We start from the raw sequence: 22,645 nt of genomic DNA, 5'->3' as shown, positions 1-22,645 counted from the left end.
ACCCTGGTGACTTTAAGGCTATTTAAAAAAAAAGTTCTAGCCAGAATAGCTTAGCTGTTCATGCAATGTAAACTCGGACAACTTGGAAGGCAAAGTTGGTCTTCCGAGTATAGTATCTTTTTTTAATAGAATGCAACATTCTTAGATGTCCAGCCTGTATGGGCTTGTCCAGACCGCTATAGAACATAAATCTCAAGTTTGGATACATTGGTTTTGAACAAAGTTTAGAAACATCTGAATATCACATCTACAAATCAGAAATATTTTTAATTCATTGATAATTTTCAAGACTTAAATAATATCTTTAAATCCTGGTGACTTTAAGCTAGTCTTTAAAATATTTTAAAATCACAACTGAATAACCAATTCAGTATAACCTCAGACAAACATTGAATTAAAGTAGGTTTTACCAGCGTGCTAACTTTAACCAACTGAACACAACGTTCTTCGACTTCCAGAGCGCAAGGACGTTTAATCACCAGAACATCCTGATAAATCACAGGCGATAATCAGTTTCAATTTGAAAGGAAATACAATCCGAAGTAAGTCCAAAGTTTGTATGCAGTGGTTGTAGACAGTCTTTAGAGACATCTAAATCCATCATGTACAAAAAGGAATAATCTTACTTCATTAATAATTTTTGAAATTTAAACAATCTCTTTCCATCCTAGTGACTTTAAGGTTCTTTCTAAAGTCCTAACCTTGAATTGTTTAGCTGAACTTCAGACAAACACTTATATTTATGAGGTAATGCCGATTTTACCAGTGTACTACCTTTCATCAATTGAACACAACGTTATTGGACGTCCAGAACGTATAGACGTTCAATCACCAGAACGTCAACGGTGAATCACAGACAATGAATTTGAATTTGGAAGGAAATGGAAAACCAGAGTAAGCCCCAAGTTTGGATGCAATGGCTATAGACAGTCTTTAGAAAAATATCCATCCTGATAATTTTGAGGATGTTTATAAAATATTTTAAAGTCTTAGCTTGAATAGTTCACCCGTTTATCCAATGTGACCACAGATATACATTTATATTTATAAGAAAAAGTAAATGTTACCCATTATCAGTATGCTACCTTTCATCGAAAGAACAAAATGTTCTCGGGCGTCCAGAACATATGGACGTTCAATCCCCCGAACGTCCACGGTGAATCACAGGCAATAATCAATATGAATTTGGAAGGAAATGAAAACCAAAGTAAGTCCAAAGTATGTATACAATGCTTGTGGACAATCTTAAGAAATCCTGTTGGATTTAGATGTAAAATCCTAACATCTAAATCCAACATCCACAAAGTGAAATATTTTTAATTCGGTGATAATTTTCGAAATTTAAATAGCCTTTCTCCATTCAGGTGACTATAATTCAACTATAAGGATGTTATTAAACTATTTTAAAATCCTAGCTTGAATAGGTTAACTGTTTATTCAACATAACCTCAGACAAATATTTATATTTAAAAGCTAAAAAAAATTTCTCAGATGCTTTTGGGCGTCCAGAACACGTGGACGTTCAATCAACTGAATTTTCACGGTGAATCACATGCAATAATCATTTTGAATCTAGCAAAAAGGGGGTAACTAAAGTAAGCCCCAAGTTTAGACACAATAGTACAATTAATTTCAGATACAATTAGTTACGATACAATTGGATCCCATTAGATACAATTACCAGAACATAATTTTTCTCCAGAATAATTTTCTTTTTTCATCAGTAATTCTCTAGATTTTAATAGTCTATCTTCAACCTAGAGACTTGAAGCTTTTCTTAAAAACAATCAAATTTCCTGGTCAAAAAATTTCAGCTGTTTATTTGGTATGTATGTTTTACTTAGTCCCATTTAATACTTTCTCTTTTTAGTCTAATTGCTTTCGAAAAGAAGGTGCTTGCTCAAATGCTGATTCACAGGCAGCAATGAATCTGATTTTTTTTTTGGGGGGGGGGGGCAAAGGAGTTCCAAGATTAGTTATAATGGTTACAAATTTGTTTAAAAACATCTAAGGCCAGTGTCCCTTCAGAACAGGTTGCGCTTTTCATTGACAATTTTTAAGATTTAAATAGCGTATCCTCAACTTAATGGATTAAGATCTGTTTCAAAGAATTTCACGTTCCTATTGAAAATTTTAGCTTTTTATTCAAAATAAACTTTTTACCTGGCCCTGGCCCTATTTAATAGTTCTTTTTTTGCATAACTATTTTGAAAATAATATGGTTAAATTGTGTATAATTCATTTGCGGAAAAATCTAAAAATCAAGCTCTTAAAATAGGTTAAAAAATAGCAAGTTTTTAATTTATTGTAGGACGGACTGAATTTCTAATTTTTTTTCTAATTTTATTAATTGACTAATTTTTTTTTCTTTTTTAATTAATCAATTTCTAATTTTAGTTGTAATTTCAAACTACTTAATTGTAATTATTCGTATGTCTAATTAATTTTTGTTTTTTATTCTGGTAAAAAAAATCATTAAAATAATATTCAGAATTTATTGGTATGCTGGTTATCTAAATTTTTCCTCATGGATCATTTTTGACGAGGTCAGATTCGTCAGTTCCCTGGGACTTATTTTAGATGAAAACCCGTGACTTCCAAAATCTATTAATTTTTAGGGAAGGCATTATAAATCTGGGCATAAATTAACCGTGAAGATTATGTTTATATTCACGAGTAAATTTTTCCAAATTTTTCATTTCCACTTTATTTTATTCAAGCTTATTATCCATAGAATAACAGGGTGTCAATTGATGAGGGAGGCAATCGCTCTCCCAGATTTTAAGATTTTCAAAGGTACCATTTTTGGCGTTTCTTTTAGAAAAATTGAAAAACAATGCCCCACCCCTATACTTTGACAACTATATTTTCTTCCATCTTCACCGAAAAGGAATTCTCTCCCTCCCTCTCCTACATTCTCATGAATTGGCATACCTGTTTAGAACATATCAATTGAAAGATTATAGGACAGTGTTTTAATTTATTGAATTAGGTCTTAATTCGTTTATCTGGGCTTTTGGACAGCTGTCTCCTTGGTTGTTTTCCATGAGCTTCGTTGACGGAGGAAATTTTATATAGAGATGAAATGCTTAAAAACTTAAAAAGTCAATTTCAACACAATAACCAACGTTTAGGTGTTATAATATCCCTTTTTAATTTTATTTTGTAAATCTTTTATATTTAACTAGATGTAAGTCAATGCCATAAATTTGTTTTGGTGAGGCCACAGAGGTAAATTCCACCAAAATAGCAAATGCTTACAGATAAAACATGGTGATTCTGGACTTATAATATTGCTGAAGTGACCAAGGTTATAGTTCTTATAAATTGAAGCTATGATTGTAGTTTTGAGTGAAATATAGACGGATGTAGATTTTTCAACTTTTATTTCGTTCATTCAACTTTGAGAATGCCAATTGCATAGAAAACAGTGCCAAATGACACGTCAAACTGACATTAAGGTTATTCTTAGTGATAAAGGTGGAGAAGCAGAAGATGTATTTGCTGAGACATGTGTGCTAACCGAGGGGGAGCACATTTAGCCAATTTATGATTTGAAAACTACCTTTTTGGGGAGTATTAGATTGAAAAATACCTTTTTTGGTATTTTCAGTGTAAGAATTGAAAAAAAAATAGAACTTACCCCCCCCCTATATTTTCATGCATCTCCCGCATAAATTGATGCCACTGGAGCCAGGACGACCATACCTGGCTCCAGGTATGGAGCCTGGTATGATTAAAGATTTATCTGCCTTAAAATCAAAGATTTATAAAGTATTTGTAAAAAGAAAAGACCAATTTTTGAAAGGGGTAAAACCATGATTCCTGCTCCCCCCTAACTCTCCAAAAAGACAAAATTGTCCTGTAAATTTGGGTACAGTTTCTCCCCAATAAGCTTCATTTTTTGCTTTTTTTCACTAGAGATAGCTACTTTTTTTTCAAAATTAAAGATTTCGTTTTTTTTTCAGAAAATGTAGTCACGAACATAAAAATCTAAATAGTTTTTCTATCTACATTTTTTTCAGTTTCCAATTTCCAAGTGTAAAGAGTTTATCCCCCCCCCCACAGACACTCCTAAAATATAACAACTTTACGATTTTAAAAAGATTCCTAAAAATTTCACTTATGTCGACAGCCTTTTTCTATGTTGATGACTCTGCCCCAAAAGTTAATTGAACTTCTGAACAATTTTGCAAACGTTCTGGGTCATAAATGTTATTCATAGTGATTGAAAGGTAATGCCAAACGTCATATCAAATAAAAATTAAAGTTATTGAATACGATCATTACTAATGTTATAGAAAAATATTCGTTTGTTAGGCTTATTTAAACAAGACTCGTTTTTTGAGCAGCTTAAGTAAAAAAAAAGAAAAAAAAAATATGAATATATTTATAGTAAAATAATTGCTAAAAACATTTAACAATATGTGTTAAAAATATATATTTTTTTTTGAGGTTCAATACAACTTATATGCATAGGTGTAAACAGTTAAAATCTTTTATTTTTTGGAGGGGGGAGGGGAAGAGTAACAATGCATTTTTGTAGGTAGGGGAGGGATGAAATTGGAAAAAGTGGATCTTCTAGGTGACTGTTTTCTAATTTTATTGGTGGATCCTTCCAAACACAAGTTCAAAAATTCAAACAGTATAAATAACGTCGAGCAAGTACGGTAAAATATTATTTTCGAAGGATTCTTTTCTCAAAGATGAGGTGGTATTTCAGAAAATATTTCCATCAATTTCTCTTATTAACATTCAGTCCAGCATTAAGGCGTAATAATACTGAGCTGTCCCTAATTTGACGTCCGCAAACTAAGAAAATCGAGGATGTCGTTCAAGAAGCTGCTGGAAAAAACAAAAGTCAGTTTTTCCAAGAGCCCAAAAATACATATCCCAAACAGATCGGATAGATTGAACTGAGTTATGTATTATTTGCAAAAGTCTGGAACTTTGGCTAAAAACAAATTAGCTTTCCAAAAATAATCAGGTGACAGGAAACTGACAAATGAAATGCTTAGCCAAGGTCAACAGTTAAAAAAGTGTCCAAGCTTATTAGAAATAATTTGCTTCTGGATGGAGGATCTTTATTCTACAACTTCAAAGATAAATTACCAATAGAAAATATTCAGTAAAGAAATATAAATTACCAATGATTTCTAATTCTATAAATTGAAGTAGCAACAGAAAATAAAAACATATGGCGTGTCTTCAAAGGGACCAAAACACGTATCTAGATGGAACGCAGTTATAGGTTGTTTGCAAAATCTTGGAACCTTGGCAAAAAACAAATTACCTTTCCAAAAATAATCAGATGACATAAATTGATAAATGAAATGTTTAGGCAAAGGTCAACAGCATAAAAATAGTGTTTGAGGTTGTTAGTTAGAATTTATTACCGATTGAAGATTTTTATCCCGAAGTTTCGAACATAATTTACAAATAGAAAATGTGATAACTTCGACAGGGTTGCTTGACATGACCAGTCAAACCTTAACTAAATTCCAATTAAAGAATTTATATGCTGTACAAAAATGTAAATCGCTCATCGGGTTATTAGTAAACAAAATTAGATAATTTAAGTTTTTAACTGGAATATCAATTTTCATTTTGTCTGCCCCTCTACATTTCGAGTTATAACCATCCCTCCCCTACCGCTTGAAAAATTTGAGACAACCACCAAGAAATGGTTAAGAAAATTGGATTTTTTGGTGTAAAAAACTCACTCTTTTAAGCATCAAGTGCCACCCTCCCCAGATATGGCTTTGGTTTGTTTGCTTTTTGCTAATATTGAATGATGTAGAATATGTGAAAATTTTGGACTTGTACAAACTGGCTTTTATTTTTGAAATTGAATGGGAATTATTAAAAAATATAAATCTTAGATTAAATTTTGAAATTCTTTTCAAGAATTACTATCAATCCGCGATATGCGCAGTTTGGGTGCGTGGGGGGGGGGGGTGGGTGTGGGGGAAATTTCGGATTTGTTTTTTCGTAATTAAAATAAGAAATTTTCAGAAATGTTCAGGGTATGGTGGAACCCTCATCCCCTGGTTGCATCTCTGTCAAGAAGTGCTGAATGTTTAGAGAGTGCTGAAGATCGCCATGTCTAGGTTTGCAAATTCTAGCAAATAAAAAGAAGGCCATTAAACCTTTGGAACCCTATTTTATTTTATTATTGAGAATAGGCCCCCTATGGTACAATCCAGGGAAGGTTGTAGCTATTTTTTCGAGCTATTTGTTTCCTAAAGGGTGTTGACTAAATTCTAGGGAGACTAGCCCCATCTAACCTTCTCCCCGTCCTTAATTAATTCATTGGTTTTAATAGGAATTTATCAGGTTTAGGTAATGAAAGAAGTCTTTTCAGAATTCCAGATGGTAAGGCGCCAAGATTTCCAAAAAAGCCTGCAATTCGCCAGGAAGGTGAAAAATTGGTGATGGAGTGTACATTGGAAGCTAATCCGTACCCAGAAATTACTTGGTTTCAGGTGGGTATTTTTTTTAAACTTTTTGTTATTAAATTTCTTATAATTTTTAAATAATGCCAGAAAATGTGGCTCCACCTCCATGGAAAAATTCCACCTCCCCAAGGAAATATTCTCTAGCCGATTCGATCCCGGTGAAAATTTACCCTGGACTATTATCCTTAATATCTCCCCACGCGTTAAATTGAGTCGATAAAGAGAAAGCGAGACATATGAAATGGATTTCGTATAGAACTTTTGGCAAATCCCCCGGTGTAATATTTCCCCTGAAAAGTTCGGCTGCCTGGAAATTTCTCTTCCAATGGAATATTTTCCACGTAAAATCCTCCCTACAGAAAATCTCCCCCCCCCCTCACACCCAAAAAATTATATGCATACCTCCCAATAACAATTATTAGTAATATTATGAAATGGAGCAATAAGTGGATAATAATAAATAAGTAAAATAAATAAGAACCTTCTTAAAATTGACTTAAGAAGTTATTCATAGGCCACTTTTTTCCTTCCTTTATTTTCCTTACAGCATTTTCCTATTCTTTTCTGTTTTTTTCTTTATTTTACTTCCTTATTATATTGCCTAAGAACAGAAACGAACATATATTGTATATATATGTTCGCATGGTATATGAACATGGCTATTCCCTCCTCAACCCATCTCTCGTGGCACTAAAGTTTTTAGCACTTTAAAAAAGCTTGTTTTACAACCCAACGGCTCTTGTGCTTTGGTAGACGTTCTTTAAAAATTGGGACAAAGAGTCAAATCTTTGCGTAAAGAGCGAGGGGTTGAGGAAGAAATAGCCATGCTCATATACAGAATAATTTCTATTCGTTTTCAGTTTTAATGTTAGTCCCTACTGTCAGTTGAAAAAATCTGTTTTTTTTTTAAATTAATCTCTTATCTTTTCTCAAATCATGCCAAGGCCAAACCAAGATATGGTTTAGGCTACCTGCAGGGGCGAATCTCCAGTATTCTTACCCCCTGGACCTGGACCCCTCTTGCCCCCTGGGGGGCAAGAGGGGTCCATATCCCGATAGTCAAGGGGAATGGGATATATAACAATTTTTCCGTATTATTGGGGGCAACTGACCCCCGTCCCCCTCCCCCCAACGACGCCCCTGGCTATATGCCCCATAGAACCCCGAAATCTTGCTGTTGAATTGTATATATCAATAATTGTGAATTGATGGATAGCATTCCGCTTTTTCGGTTTTTCCCGCCGATATGGACCCCTCTTGTCTCCCCTCAATAAGTATCAAAGGGTCAGATTGTAATTAAAATTTTGGGAAAAATTTGAATATTTTGTGGCAATTTTTGATGAACAGTAGTTTTCTTAATGAAATTTTTATTAATATTTTCACAATAGAATTTGGGTAGACAGGGAGGGATATTGTTTCATATGGATGGAAATTCTACGTGGCTTTTGATCTTATACGTGGCTATAACCATCATGGCCCCCGCAATGGAGCTCTTGAATGTTTAAATCCATTGTATACATATGTATGAATCCATTAAAAATCTGTATATAAAAAGAAAATAAAAACATTACCATTTAAAATCACTAAAGACAAACCTCCAGATAGCACCTACCCCCCCCCCAAAAAAAAAAATCTGACGAGGTTCCTGATGCGTCACCTTGCCTTTTCCACCACTGAGCTGGTAGGAACGTGAATGCAAAATTGTATGCTACATAGCATAAGATTGTTGCAATGAGAGGGGCACGGTTGCCCCCCCCCCTTCCAGCACTAATAATATGGCTGAAGACCAAAAATATTTTGGAAAATATACAGGGGTTAGATATCAATTTCTATATCTCCCCTTCCTAAAGAAAAAACAAACCATTCTATATTTATCTTAAGGCTCAATGAGAGCTAGGATAGCATTATGCCCCCTCCACTTATAAAATGAACCCCCACACCTCTTTATTTGCTGATGTGCACTTACGCATCATTTATATTATTTCGTGAAACATGAGAGATTGCATATTTATAAGAGAGATGAGAAATTAATTCCTAACCCCCACCCCTTTCTACATTTATCTGATTAGATCACAATATTAGATCACATTAGATTACAATATATATTTAGATCACATTAGATCACAATATTAGATCACATTAGATCATAATATATATTTAGATCACATATATTAGATCACATTAGATCGTAATATATATTTAGATCACAATATATATATATTTTTTTGACAATTATAAATCGAGTGGCTCTCTCACAATATTAGATCAATAGCAACTTGGTTCTTCATAGGACAAAAGTTTGGTGCCACAAAATGGCAGAAAACGCCACCTCCCCGTGGCATAATCTTTGTAGTCACTTATAAAGGGCACTACAATCTTTTGATTTCTAATTGAATAAGCCCTCTATCGATTTTCTAGGACCATCGATTCTATATGAACACCCTCGAGGAAAAAAACAAACAAACAAAATAAAAAAAAAATTAACGCGTATCTGTGTTGTTTCTTCTAGAAAAAGATTGCAAAATTCTAGGTTTTTGGAGATCAGCGTTTGAAACCTCACTAGTAGTTTTCTCTGATACACTTAAGTCTAGTATTGTGATTTTCAGCAAGATTACCTCCCTTTTTGGGGGTGTTCTCCTTTTTAGAAAACCAGTCAAATTTTTTCAGGTTCGTAGCTTGATGGGTAACATTAATCTTAAACTCAAACTTAATGAATTTAATGGAATATGTATAAAAAGCCAATTCTTTTGTTGTAACTATTATTGTCCAAGTTCCGGTTACTATTGAGCCGAGTGGCCTCTTCCTTACAGTTCACTACCCCAAACTGTTCGTTTTAAATAGCATATAGATATTTTCAACAGTGGATAATAAATGAGCAAAACACTAATAATAAAAAATTAATAAATAAAAACCCCGTGAATAAGATGATTTAATTCTAATCCACAAGACCGTAACAGGAGGAAAAGTAAAGAGTGAAGACTTGAATATAACGTAGAAGAAGGAGAAGCGTGCGTAACCTGAGTTTGAGTTAATACTCTTTATTACTTCTTAATATTTTAAATTTCAGTTCAATTTTTTTTCAAAAAACTGTAACGCATGCTATTTTCATCACCTCAGTTTATAATCAGGAAAATAAGACAGAAGAATTTTAAAATAGAGTGGTAGCAAATCCATAAGCTTCTATTAAGCCAAAATATTGAAAAAACCTGAAAGTATGAAAATTAACTATCCAGCAAAAACGCAGAAAAGGTAGAAATAAATTTAATAGTGTAGATAAAGTTTTAATTATGCAAGTATTGTATATGTGAATTTCTATTGAGCAAAAATATTAAGGAATAAAAAAAACGCAATGTCAACAAATATATGTCAACTTCGTCTTTTACATTTTATTTTCATCCCCGATAGATAGCATCTCATTAGCTTCTAATTAACTCGGACAGTTTTGATTAATTCTAAAGAAAAAGTGTCACGGCAAATCCAGTTCTACGAAAATATGTAGAAAAGAACTCGACTCCTCCTTTGGAACTGGGCTGTCATAAAAGCATGATTGAATAGTCAATGACCTGCTTGGCACTTATTCCACTATGGTTTAAAATATCGGTACTTTAGAAATGATTCATAATTATAAAAATTACATAATTCTTGAAGAAACTAATTTCTACAAGTAATTTTGCGCATTGAAATAAAATCACGAAGGGCACACAATTATCTTTCAAAACTTAGAAGGGGGAGGGATAAATTGCCATTTTATTCTTTATTTGTCAATTAAAACACTAATAAAAGGTTCTTTTCAATGAAAATTTATCAAAAATTTTCTTTTTAAAATCTAGAGGCGGCCAAAAATATTAGAGAGGTTAATGCCCTCCTATCCGTCCAAAAACCACTGAAAATACGACATCTATGTCTTATTTAAGTCTAGCAGTTTCGGCAGGTTTAATTTGTCGTTTGTTTTTTCCCAAACCGTGATTGCAAGAAAGGTAAATAAAATTAAAATTTTCTCCCTTATTTTGATTGAAAGGATTTTCTTAAACCAAATTGCGTTTAATATAATTATACCTGATTTAATTATGTTTGTGCTGTATTCATCTACACTCTTGAAACGAGCAATAATTGTGTATATATGTATAGATAAATTTACTCTCGAAAATGGCTCCATATTCTTTTTTATACAATTAGCACCCACGGATTTTTAGTCTGACAAAAGGATCTAGATAGCTTACGAATTTAGAAAATTCGTTTAGAGCCTTAATTATGGAAACAAATTTCATATGAGTGACAACATTTTTATATACAGTTAAAAAGCAAACAATTACGTCACCCCTCTCCCCCCCCCCAAAAAAAAATTAACAAAATTACAAAATAGATATCATTTAAAATCTAGGAGAGGCAGTTTCTTTGTTTAGGATTTTTTTTATGAGAATAGAAAAATGCGCATTTTCAATGGAAACTCCAAAATAATTTTTTTTAAAAACCTGGATGAAGAGTTTGTGGGCAGTGGCAACCCTGGAGATTCCGCAACATTTATCAACACTAATCTCTTTCTTAATTTCAGGGCTCTAAAGTTATTAAAGACAGTAGCCGAATTAGAATAACAAGTAGCAGTGTTGGAAAAGACATGTATAATCTAACATTGGAGATTGACAATCCAAGCGCTGGTGATGGTGGTAATTACCGGTGCAATGCAGTTAATTCCATTGGCGAAAGTAATGCAAACATTTCCCTCAATTTCCAAGGTACGGTAGCTGGTTTGATATTTTTATCTCATTTAAATTAATTTTTCGAAGATAAGGTCTTTTTGATTAGGATCTAATGGTTATTATTATTTATCCAATTCAAAACAAAGACGGACGATAAATAGGAAAAAAAGACAAAAAGAAAACGAATATTTACACGAGAAAAAAAAAAGAATGTCTTTTTAATAGAACCAGCATCTTTGTAAATTTTAATACGAATATATTTTTAATTTTTTTTTTTTTAGAGGAGCTTTGTTTAAAATACTATTTCTAAGAATTATATAAATCTCTTTTCTTTTGTAATTTTATAATTTTAAAAATTCAGTACTTTTTTAATAGCATTGAAAACACTGAACAAACTAAATTCCAATTGTACCCTCCAAAGTGCCGTTGCGTGTGAGTAATCAGCGGTGTAAGGGAGTTAATTTCGTTAGCGAAAGTAATGCAAATATTTCCTCTTGATATTTCTTCCCTTGTAATTATTTTTTTTTTCGAAGCAAATCAGAATTTCCGGAAATGTTTAGATGTGTTTTTTTGTTTATTATTTTAGAGCAGGTTTTTTTGAAAGTATTCTTTTAAAAATTATAGAAATCTTATGCAAAGATTAATATAAACTAAAAAAAATTAGAAAACTGAAAAGAATGGAAGAAGTATTAACGGAAAGGAATTATCTTCCAATAATAGAAAATGATAATAGAAAATGAACAAAAAGAAATGGAAAATAATCATAGTTATTATTATTATTTTTTTCACATATTTATATAAGGGGGGGGGGGGTAACGGATCTATAGTTTTGGGCCTGTGTCTTTCCGAAGGTTTTTAGACTTTTAAGATTCTTCGAATACTTTTTAATATTTTCCGCGTATATTACGTATCAAATAAATTCCTATGTATGTGTCTGCTGAAGTCACAAAGGCAAAATTGAAGATATGAAACCCAAATTTAGAAGTGGAAAGACTGCTCTGCTGGCAACTCTGTTTTTATTGGCAACTCTGGTCTCTGTTTTTCTTATTGCGAAATGGTTTAAGTGCATCAGGTTCCCTTGATTAAGGTTACATAAAAATGTTCAATATATAAATGTTCAATATATGCTCAAGGTGACAAATTATGTGAATTATATGGAAAATACAAATAATCTTATAAACAGCCGTAACAATTTTAATATTTAAGGGGAAACAAAAGCCAGAGGTCACAAACAACAAGTTGTGTGAAAAATGTGGTTCTGTCCGACTTTCTTGGGCTACAACGAGAAAAAGATTGCAATGGATAGGATACGTTTTGCAGACGAAGGATGAGAGATTTTGAAATATTGTCTTTTTTTACCCTCCCTCCAAGGCCAAACGAAAAGCGTCATCATCTAAGTCGTCCGCGAATGGAATCGGACGAGGTCGTAAAGAATGAGTTAAAGGAAATTGTAAATTTTTGAAGGGGTAAAAAGGGAAGCTTTCAATAGTTTGGGATGGAGGATGAACATGCAAAGCTATCTGGGCCGCGGACGGCTTGGTGTTGCAGTGAGTTGTTAGTAATACAGGCCACGAATTGTGAAAATCCGCGTAATCTTCTCGTATTATCTGTTTTTTACGGTTCACAATTTGTTTCCTTCCTCTTTCTCCTGATGTTGGCATTCCTGGAGGAGGAGGGGAATGAAACTGCGTAGTACCTGTTTTTTTCAGGTCCCTACCTTCTTACCGTTTGATCCAATCTCCTCGTATTATCTGTTTTTGCTGTTCACAATTTGTTTTCATTTTCATTTTGGCATTTCATTTTGGCATTCCTCTTTCTTTTCATTTTGGCATTCTTGGAGGAAGAGTTGGACGAACTTAAGAGCCCCACTATGTAAAATTAAACCAGATAGACCAGAGAGAAATGTCTCGACCGTATGCCTTTTTCTGGCCATGTTTTTAATGCAAAAGTATCTCCCGATGAAAGTTTCATGTAAATTAAATATATACTTATTTTGGGCATATATGGAGGAATTTATTTTTGAGAGGCTGGGAGGTAAGAACAAGGAAAAGATGATGCATGTTTAATATATAAGACAGTACTTAAAAATCAACAAAAGCTTCTGCATTTCTGAAAGGGGTATGGCCCCAAAGAAACCTTCTCTAGTACATACCCTACTTTTTTTTTAATATGCCGTAGATGCAACAATTAGGGACGTACCATAAAGAGATAGTGGAGTAGAACAAATATTGTATTGCAAATAATGCATTTATAATTTGTTTATTGTATTAGGTGAAACGTCTTCCGCTGGAGAACAAAAATACAAATTTTTCAAGGGTAATTGATGCGCAATTAAAAAAAATAATCAAAACAAGTAAAATTAAAACTATCAAACCGAATCTACCATAAAATGAATTTTAAGCAATCGAATATTCCGTATATGATATTTTTGGAAAAATAAAAACCCTGTTCTCAACTCATTTCTGCTTTTTTCGTTTTGACTTTCGTTTCTCTTGAGTAGTTGAAAAGAAAGACAATAAAAGTAAATTAGTTTAGTAATTTTTATTCCAATCTGCCTGTCAATTTCCGTCTATAATTAAAACAAAGTGGAAGTAGTGAAAAACATATATAATTTTTCAATAAGATGGAAAATTGACAAAAGACTTTTCTTCATCAAAAATAATGAAAGTGCGAATATATCAGCTACACGTCCGGAAGCCTTTATTAACGGAGGAAAAAGAAGACAAAGTAACAAAGCAAACTAACCCAAAATAAAAAAAATATATATATAAAGAAAAGGGAGAAAGAAAAACACAAAATATAAAAAACAAAAATAAAAAAATAAAATAAAAACTGGTACCTTCCTGACGTGGACGTTATTAAGACCTCAATTTTTCTTTTATTTTTTTGTATGGAGGTTATGTTTTCCATTTCTTTTTTCTTTGTATGATTTTTTAAAAAAAATTTTCAGTCTTTTTTTTTCTTCTCTTATTCATAAAGGCTTCTGGACATGAAGCCAAATTATTTGGACCTAAATCACAATCAATCAAAAAAGTTTTTTTCCTTTATCTTACTGAAACATTATACCCATCCTTCACATTTTCATTTCGCTTTAGTTGCAGAGTTGGTTTGAGGGTCTGTTACAAATAATGTTATTAATTTCGGCTGAGTTTTGTCTTAAATTCTGCAAGAGTAAGGCAACAAAAAACCTTTTATTTAGGATAAATAATCACTTTTCGGACAAAATTCCTTTGATTTTCTTGGATAACGTTGTAGAGGCAGGGGGATAAAATGCTCAGTAATTAGCTTAGATATCAATTATATAGTATAAATAATTGCATTCCGGACAAACCTCCATTGATATTTCAAATAACGTTGCAGAACCAGGTGGATAGAACGTTTAGCAATTAGCACATATATCAGTTATATAGTATAAATGATTACATTCGGGACAAACCTCCTTTGATATTTCAAATAACGTTGCAGAACCAGGTGGGTAAAACGTTTAGGAATTAGCACAGATATCAGTTATATAGTATAAATGATTGCATTCCGAACAAACTTTCTTCGATATTTCAAATAACGTTGCAGAATCAGGTGGATAAAACGTTTACGAATTAGCACAGATATCAGTTATATAGTATAAATAATTGCCTTACAGACAAACCTCCTTTGATATTTCAAATAACGTTGCAGAACCAGGTGGGTAAAACGTTTAGGAATTAGCACAGATATCAGTTATATAGTATAAATGATTGCATTCCGGGCAAACCTTCTTTGATATTTTAAATAAAGTTGCAGAACCAGGGGGATAAACGTTTACAAATTAGCACAGATATCAGGTATATAGTATAAATAAATACCTTCCGGACAAAACTCCTTTGATATTTCAAATAACGTTGCAGAACCGGGTGGATAAGACGTTTACTAATTAGCACAGATATCAGTTATATAATATAAATAATTGCCCTCCGGACAAACCTCCTTTGATATTTCAAATAAAGTTGCAGAACCAGGTGGATCAAACGTTTATGAATTGACACAGATATCAGTTATATAGTATAAATGATTGAATTCCGGACAAACCTCCTTTGATATTTCAAATAACGCTTCAGAACCAGGTGGATAATACGTTTACGAATCAGTACAGATATCAGTTATATAATATAAATGATTACATTCCGGACAAACCTCCTTCGCTATTTTAAATAACGTTGCAGAACCAGGTGAATCGAACGTTTAGGAAATTAGCACAAATATCAGTTATATAGTATAAGTAAATTCCTTTCGGACAAAACTCCTTTGATATTTCAAATAACGTTGCAGAACCAGGTGGATCAGACGTTTAGGAATTAGCACAGATATCAGTTATATAGTCTAAATAATTGCATTCCGGATAAACCTCGTTTGATATTTTAAAAAAAGTTGCAGAACCAGGTGGATAAAACGTTTACGAATTAGCATAGATATCAGTTATATAGTATAAATAAATGCCTTCCAGACAAACCTCCTTTGATATTTCAAATAACGTTGCAGAACCGGGTGGATCAGATGATTACGAATTAGCACAGATATGAGTTATATAATATAAATAATTGCCCTCCGGACAAACCTCCTTTGATATTTCAAATAAAGTTGCAGAACCAGGTGGATCAAATGTTTATGAATTGGCACAGATATCAGTTATATAATATAAATGATTGAATTCCGGACAAACCTCCTTTGATATTTCAAATAACGTTGCAGAACCAGGTGGATAATACGTTTACAAATTAGTACAGATATCAGTTATATAGTATAAATAATTGCCTTCCGTAAAAACCTCCTTCGCTATTTTAGATAACGTTGCAGAACCAGGTGAATCGAACGTTTAGGAATTAGCACAGATATCAGTTATATAGTATAAATAAATGCCTTTCGGACAAAACTCCTTTGATATTTCAAATAACGTTGCAGAACCGGGTGGATAAGACGTTTACTAATTAGCACAGATATCAGTTATATAGTATAAATGATTACATTCCGGACAAACCTCCTTTGATATTTCAAATAACGTTGCAGAACCAGGTGGGTAAAACGTTTAGGAATTAGCACAGATATCAGTTATATAGTATAAATGATTGCATTCCGGGCAAACCTCCTTTGATATTTTAAATAAAGTTGCAGAACCAGGGGGATAAAACGTTTAGGAATTAGCACAGATGTCAGTTATATAGTATAAATAAATGCCTTCCAGAAAAACCTCCTTTGATATTTCAAATAACGTTGCAGAACCAAGTGGAAAAGACGTTTACGAATTAGCACATATATCAGTTATATAGTAAAAATAATTGCCTTCCGGACAAACCTCCTTCGATATTTTAAATAACGTTGCAGAACCAGGTGAATCGAACGTTTAGCAATTAGCACAGATATCAGTTATATAGTATAAATAAATGCCTTTCGGACAAACCTCCTTTGATATTTCAAATAACGTTGCAGAACCAGGAGGATGAAACATTTACGAATTAGCACATATATCAGTTATATAGCATAAATGCCTTCCAGACAAACCTCCTTTGATATTTCAAATAACGTTGCAGAATCGGGTGGATAAGACGTTTACGAATTAGCACAGAAATTAGTTATATAGTATAAATAATTGCCTTCCGGAAAAACCTCCTTTGATATTTTAAATAACGTTGCAGAACCGGGTGGATAAGACGCTTAGGAATTAGCACAGATATCAGTTATATAGTATAAATGATTACATTCCGGACCATCCTCCTTTGATGTTTCAAATAACGTTGCGGAACCAGGTGGGTAAAACGTTTAGGAACTAGCACAGATATCAGTTATATAGTATAAATAATTGCCTTCCGGAAAAACCTCCTTTGATATTTTCAAATAACGTTGCAGAAGAGGTGGATAAAACGTTTAGGAGTTAGCTCTCATATCAACTATATGGTATAAATGAGTGTTTATTAGCTCAGATATCAATTATATAGGATAAATAATCCCTTTCCGAAAAAACTTCCTTTAATATTTTAAATAATGTTGTAGAGCCAGGAGGATAAAACGTTTAAAAATTAGCTTAGATATCAATTATACAAGATAAATAATAATTTTTAGAATAAACTTCCTCTGAAATTTTAAACAATATTTTAGAGTCAGGTAAACAAAACGTTTATGAATTAGCTCGGCAATCAATTCCTTAATATCTATTAAAGTATAAATTTCAGAGCTCAACTAATTTCTTTAAAATATCGAAGAAGTTCCAGAAAATGGTTTTTACCTTAAGCCATATTTCCCATAGATTTTTGCGTAAAGAGTGAATGGGTTGAGCATTTGTCTTGAATCTTTTGCGAAATTTCGTGAATGGAGTTATGATTTAGAAGACTTAGTAGCAAAAAAAGAGAAAAAACGAAAAGCAAAATAAAATAGAAAAAAGAGAAAAAATAAAATATAAAAATAGAAAAGTGGGAAAATAGAATAAGTTCAAAATCTAGACACATTTTAACTGACAGCTTCTTATTTTCACCATTGATAGATTAGAAGACAGTGTTGAAACATATTAATCTATAATATATATATTTGAAAAGTTTAGGTGGCTAGAATCTATAACGATTTGTGCATTTTAGAAGACAGAAGACAGTGTTGTACCATATTATCCTATGGTATGCGTAGTATGTCATTATTGAGACAAAAGAGGAAAAACATTTGAAATGTTTTAGGTGATAAGAATCTATTACGATTGTCGCTTACTTTCGCTGAAAAGCCAAAAATCTAGTCAAATGTAACTAATACCTTTTCTCGTCATTATAGATGGATTAGAAAACGTTGCAACATACTAAGTAGAGTATATACACTATGTCAATATTTAGACACAATTTTTTCGGAAAAAAAATTGGTCTTAAGAATCTAGTTGGATTTACGCCTACTCTTCGTTGAAAAACCTAAAACCCCGCCAAATACGGCTGACACCTTTTTCTTATTAATATTGATGGGTTAGAAAGATGACATCTTTGTAACATATTAATCTGTTCTGTACGCAGTAAATAAATATTTAGACAAAAAACAGTTTTTGAAAATTTCAGATGGTATGAAACTTGATGGATTTGTGCTTACTTTTGTTGAGAAACATAAAACGCATACAAATGCAGTCGCCATCTACTTCTTACCAACATTGAAAACAGTCCTGTAATAAATTAATCTGTAGGCCATACCGTATATAAATATTTAAACGAGAAAAGTAAAAAAGAAAAACAGTTTTTTAAAAGATTTAAGATGGTGAGGAACTTCATTGATTTGTGCCTACTTTCATTAAAAATTATAAAATCCAGTGGAATGCAGATGGCGTTTATTTGTTGTTAAGACTGATGGATTAAGAAGATGACACTATTGCGACATATTAATATATAGATTATTCAGCACATAAATATTTAGACAAAGAGGAAAAAACAACTTCCGAAAATATTTTTGCGAAAATATTGCTAGATGGATTTGCGTCTACTTTTATTGAAAAGCCTAAAATACACTATTGCGACATATTAATATATAGATTATTCAGTACATAAATATTTAGACAAAGAGGAAAAAACAACTTCCAAAAATATTTTTGCGAAAATCTTGCTAGATGGATTTGCGTATACTTTTATTGAAAAGCCTAAAATACACTATTGCGACATATTAATATATAGATTATTCAGTACATAAATATTTAGACAAAGAGGAAAAAACAACTTCCTAAAATATTTTTGCGAAAATATTGCTAGATGGATTTGTGTCTACTTTTATTGAAAAGCCTAAAATACACTATTGCGACATATTAATATATAGATTATTCAGTACATAAATATTTAGACAAAGAGGAAAAAACAACTTCCAAAAATATTTTTGCGAAAATATTGCTAGATGGATTTGCGTTTACTTTTATTGAAAAGCCTAAAATACACTATTGCGACATATTAATATATAGATTATTCAGTACATAAATATTTAGACAAAGAGGAAAAAACAACTTCCAAAAATATTTTTGCGAAAATATTGCTAGATGGATTTGCGTTTACTTTTATTGAAAAGCCTAAAATACACTATTGCGACATATTAATATATAGATTATTCAGTACATAAATATTTAGACAAAGAGGAAAAAACAACTTCCGAAAATATTTTTGCGAAAATATTGCTAGATGGATTTGCGTTTACTTTTATTGAAAAGCCTAAAATACACTATTGAGACATATTAATATATAGATTATTCAGTACATAAATATTTAGACAAAGAGGAAAAAACAGCTTCCAAAAATATTTTTGCGAAAATATTGCTAGATGGATTTGCGTTTACTTTTATTGAAAAGCCTAAAATACACTATTGCGACATATTAATATATAGATTATTCAGTACATAAATATTTAGACAAAGAGGAAAAAACAACTTCCAAAAATATTTTTGCGAAAATATTGCTAGATGGATTTGCGTTTACTTTTATTGAAAAGCCTAAAATACACTATTGCGACATATTAATATATAGATTATTCAGTACATAAATATTTAGACAAAGATGAAAAAACAACTTCCAAAAATATTTTTGCGAAAATATTGCTAGATGGATTTGCGTTTACTTTTATTGAAAAGCCTAAAATACACTATTGCGACATATTAATATATAGATTATTCAGTACATAAATATTTAGACAAAGAGGAAAAAACAGCTTCCAAAAATATTTTTGCGAAAATATTGCTAGATGGATTTGCGTTTACTTTTATTGAAAAGCCTAAAATACACTATTGCGACATATTAATATATAGATTATTCAGTACATAAATATTTAGACAAAGAGGAAAAAACAGCTTCCAAAAATATTTTTGCGAAAATATTGCTAGATGGATTTGCGTTTACTTTTATTGAAAAGCCTAAAATACACTATTGCGACATATTAATATATAGATTATTCAGTACATAAATATTTAGACAAAGAGGAAAAAACAACTTTCAAAAATATTTTTGCGAAAATATTGCTAGATGGATTTGCGTTTACTTTTATTGAAAAGCCTAAAATACACTATTGCGACATATTAATATATAGATTATTCAGTACATAAATATTTAGACAAAGAGGAAAAAACAACTTCCAAAAATATTTTTGCGAAAATATTGCTAGATGGATTTGCGTTTACTTTTATTGAAAAGCCTAAAATACACTATTTCGACATATTAATATATAGATTATTCAGTACATAAATATTTAGACAAAGAGGAAAAAACAACTTCCGAAAATATTTTTGCGAAAATATTGCTAGATGGATTTGTGTCTACTTTTATTGAAAAGCCTAAAATACACTATTGCGACATATTAATATATAGATTATTCAGTACATAAATATTTAGACAAAGAGGAAAAAACAACTTCCGAAAATATTTTTGCGAAAATATTGCTAGATGGATTTGTGTCTACTTTTATTGAAAAGCCTAAAATACACTATTGCGACATATTAATATATAGATTATTCAGTACATAAATATTTAGACAAAGAGGAAAAAACAACTTCCGAAAATATTTTTGCGAAAATATTGCTAGATGGATTTGCGTTTACTTCTATTGAAAAGCCTAAAATACACTATTGCGACATATTAATATATAGATTATTCAGTACATAAATATTTAGACAAAGAGGAAAAAACAACTTCCAAAAATATTTTTGCGAAAATATTGCTAGATGGATTTGCGTTTACTTTTATTGAAAAGCCTAAAATACACTATTGCGACATATTAATATATAGATTATTCAGTACATAAATATTTAGACAAAGAGGAAAAAACAACTTCCAAAAATATTTTTGCGAAAATATTGCTAGATGGATTTGCGTTTACTTTTATTGAAAAGCCTAAAATACACTATTGCGACATATTAATATATAGATTATTCAGTACATAAATATTTAGACAAAGAGGAAAAAACAACTTCCGAAAATATTTTTGCGAAAATATTGCTAGATGGATTTGCGTTTACTTTTATTGAAAAGCCTAAAATACACTATTGCGACATATTAATATATAGATTATTCAGTTCATAAATATTTAGACAAAGAGGAAAAAACAACTTCCGAAAATATTTTTGCGAAAATATTGCTAGATGGATTTGTGTCTACTTTTATTGAAAAGCCTAAAATACACTATTGCGACATATTAATATATAGATTATTCAGTACATAAATATTTAGACAAAGAGGAAAAAACAACTTCCGAAAATATTTTTTCGAAAATATTGCTAGATGGATTTGTGTCTACTTTTATTGAAAAGCCTAAAATACACTATTGCGACATATTAATATATAGATTATTCAGTACATAAATATTTAGACAAAGAGGAAAAAACAACTTCCGAAAATATTTTTGCGAAAATATTGCTAGATGGATTTGTGTCTACTTTTATTGAAAAGCCTAAAATACACTATTGCGACATATTAATATATAGATTATTCAGTACTTAAATATTTAGACAAAGAGGAAAAAACAACTTCCAAAAATATTTTTGCGAAAATATTGCTAGATGGATTTGCGTTTACTTTTATTGAAAAGCCTAAAATACACTATTGCGACATATTAATATATAGATTATTCAGTACATAAATATTTAGACAAAGAGGAAAAAACAACTTCCGAAAATATTTTTGCGAAAATATTGCTAGATGGATTTGCGTTTACTTTTATTGAAAAGCCTAAAATACACTATTGCGACATATTAATATATAGATTATTCAGTACATAAATATTTAGACAAAGAGGAAAAAACAACTTCCGAAAATATTTTTGCGAAAATATTGCTAGATGGATTTGTGTCTACTTTTATTGAAAAGCCTAAAATACACTATTGCGACATATTAATATATAGATTATTCAGTACATAAATATTTAGACAAAGAGGAAAAAACAACTTCCGAAAATATTTTTGCGAAAATATTGCTAGATGGATTTGTGTCTACTTTTATTGAAAAGCCTAAAATACACTATTGCGACATATTAATATATAGATTATTCAGTACATAAATATTTAGACAAAGAGGAAAAAACAACTTCCGAAAATATTTTTGCGAAAATATTGCTAGATGGATTTGTGTCTACTTTTATTGAAAAGCCTAAAATACACTATTGCGACATATTAATATATAGATTATTCAGTACATAAATATTTAGACAAAGAGGAAAAAACAACTTCCAAAAATATTTTTGCGAAAATATTGCTAGATGGATTTGTGTCTACTTTTATTGAAAAGCCTAAAATACACTATTGCGACATATTAATATATAGATTATTCAGTACATAAATATTTAGACAAAGAGGAAAAAACAACTTCCAAAAATATTTTTGCGAAAATATTGCTAGATGGATTTGTGTCTACTTTTATCGAAAAGCCTAAAATACACTATTGCGACATATTAATATATAGATTATTCAGTACATAAATATTTAGACAAAGAGGAAAAAACAACTTCCGAAAATATTTTTGCGAAAATATTGCTAGATGG

General features: G+C 31.2%; 1 protein-coding gene across 1 annotated transcript in view; it reads left to right on the top strand.

Annotated features, from left to right (window-relative positions):
- The window catches only part of bt (projectin protein bent), a 379,904-nt gene that overhangs the window by 89,175 nt on the left and 268,084 nt on the right, over positions 1–22,645 (top strand). Inside the window, 2 exon segments of the mRNA XM_089089036.1 lie at positions 6,365–6,485; positions 11,011–11,191. Of these exon segments, the coding sequence (XP_088945162.1) occupies positions 6,365–6,485; positions 11,011–11,191 (302 nt within the window).

This window comes from Artemia sp. Qi Xiang Cuo, chromosome 1 (assembly GCF_049724085.1).
Source record: "Artemia sp. Qi Xiang Cuo chromosome 1, ASM4972408v1, whole genome shotgun sequence".
NCBI classification, from domain to species: domain Eukaryota; kingdom Metazoa; phylum Arthropoda; class Branchiopoda; order Anostraca; family Artemiidae; genus Artemia; species Artemia sp. Qi Xiang Cuo.
This window is presented reverse-complemented; position numbering and strand designations above follow the sequence as displayed.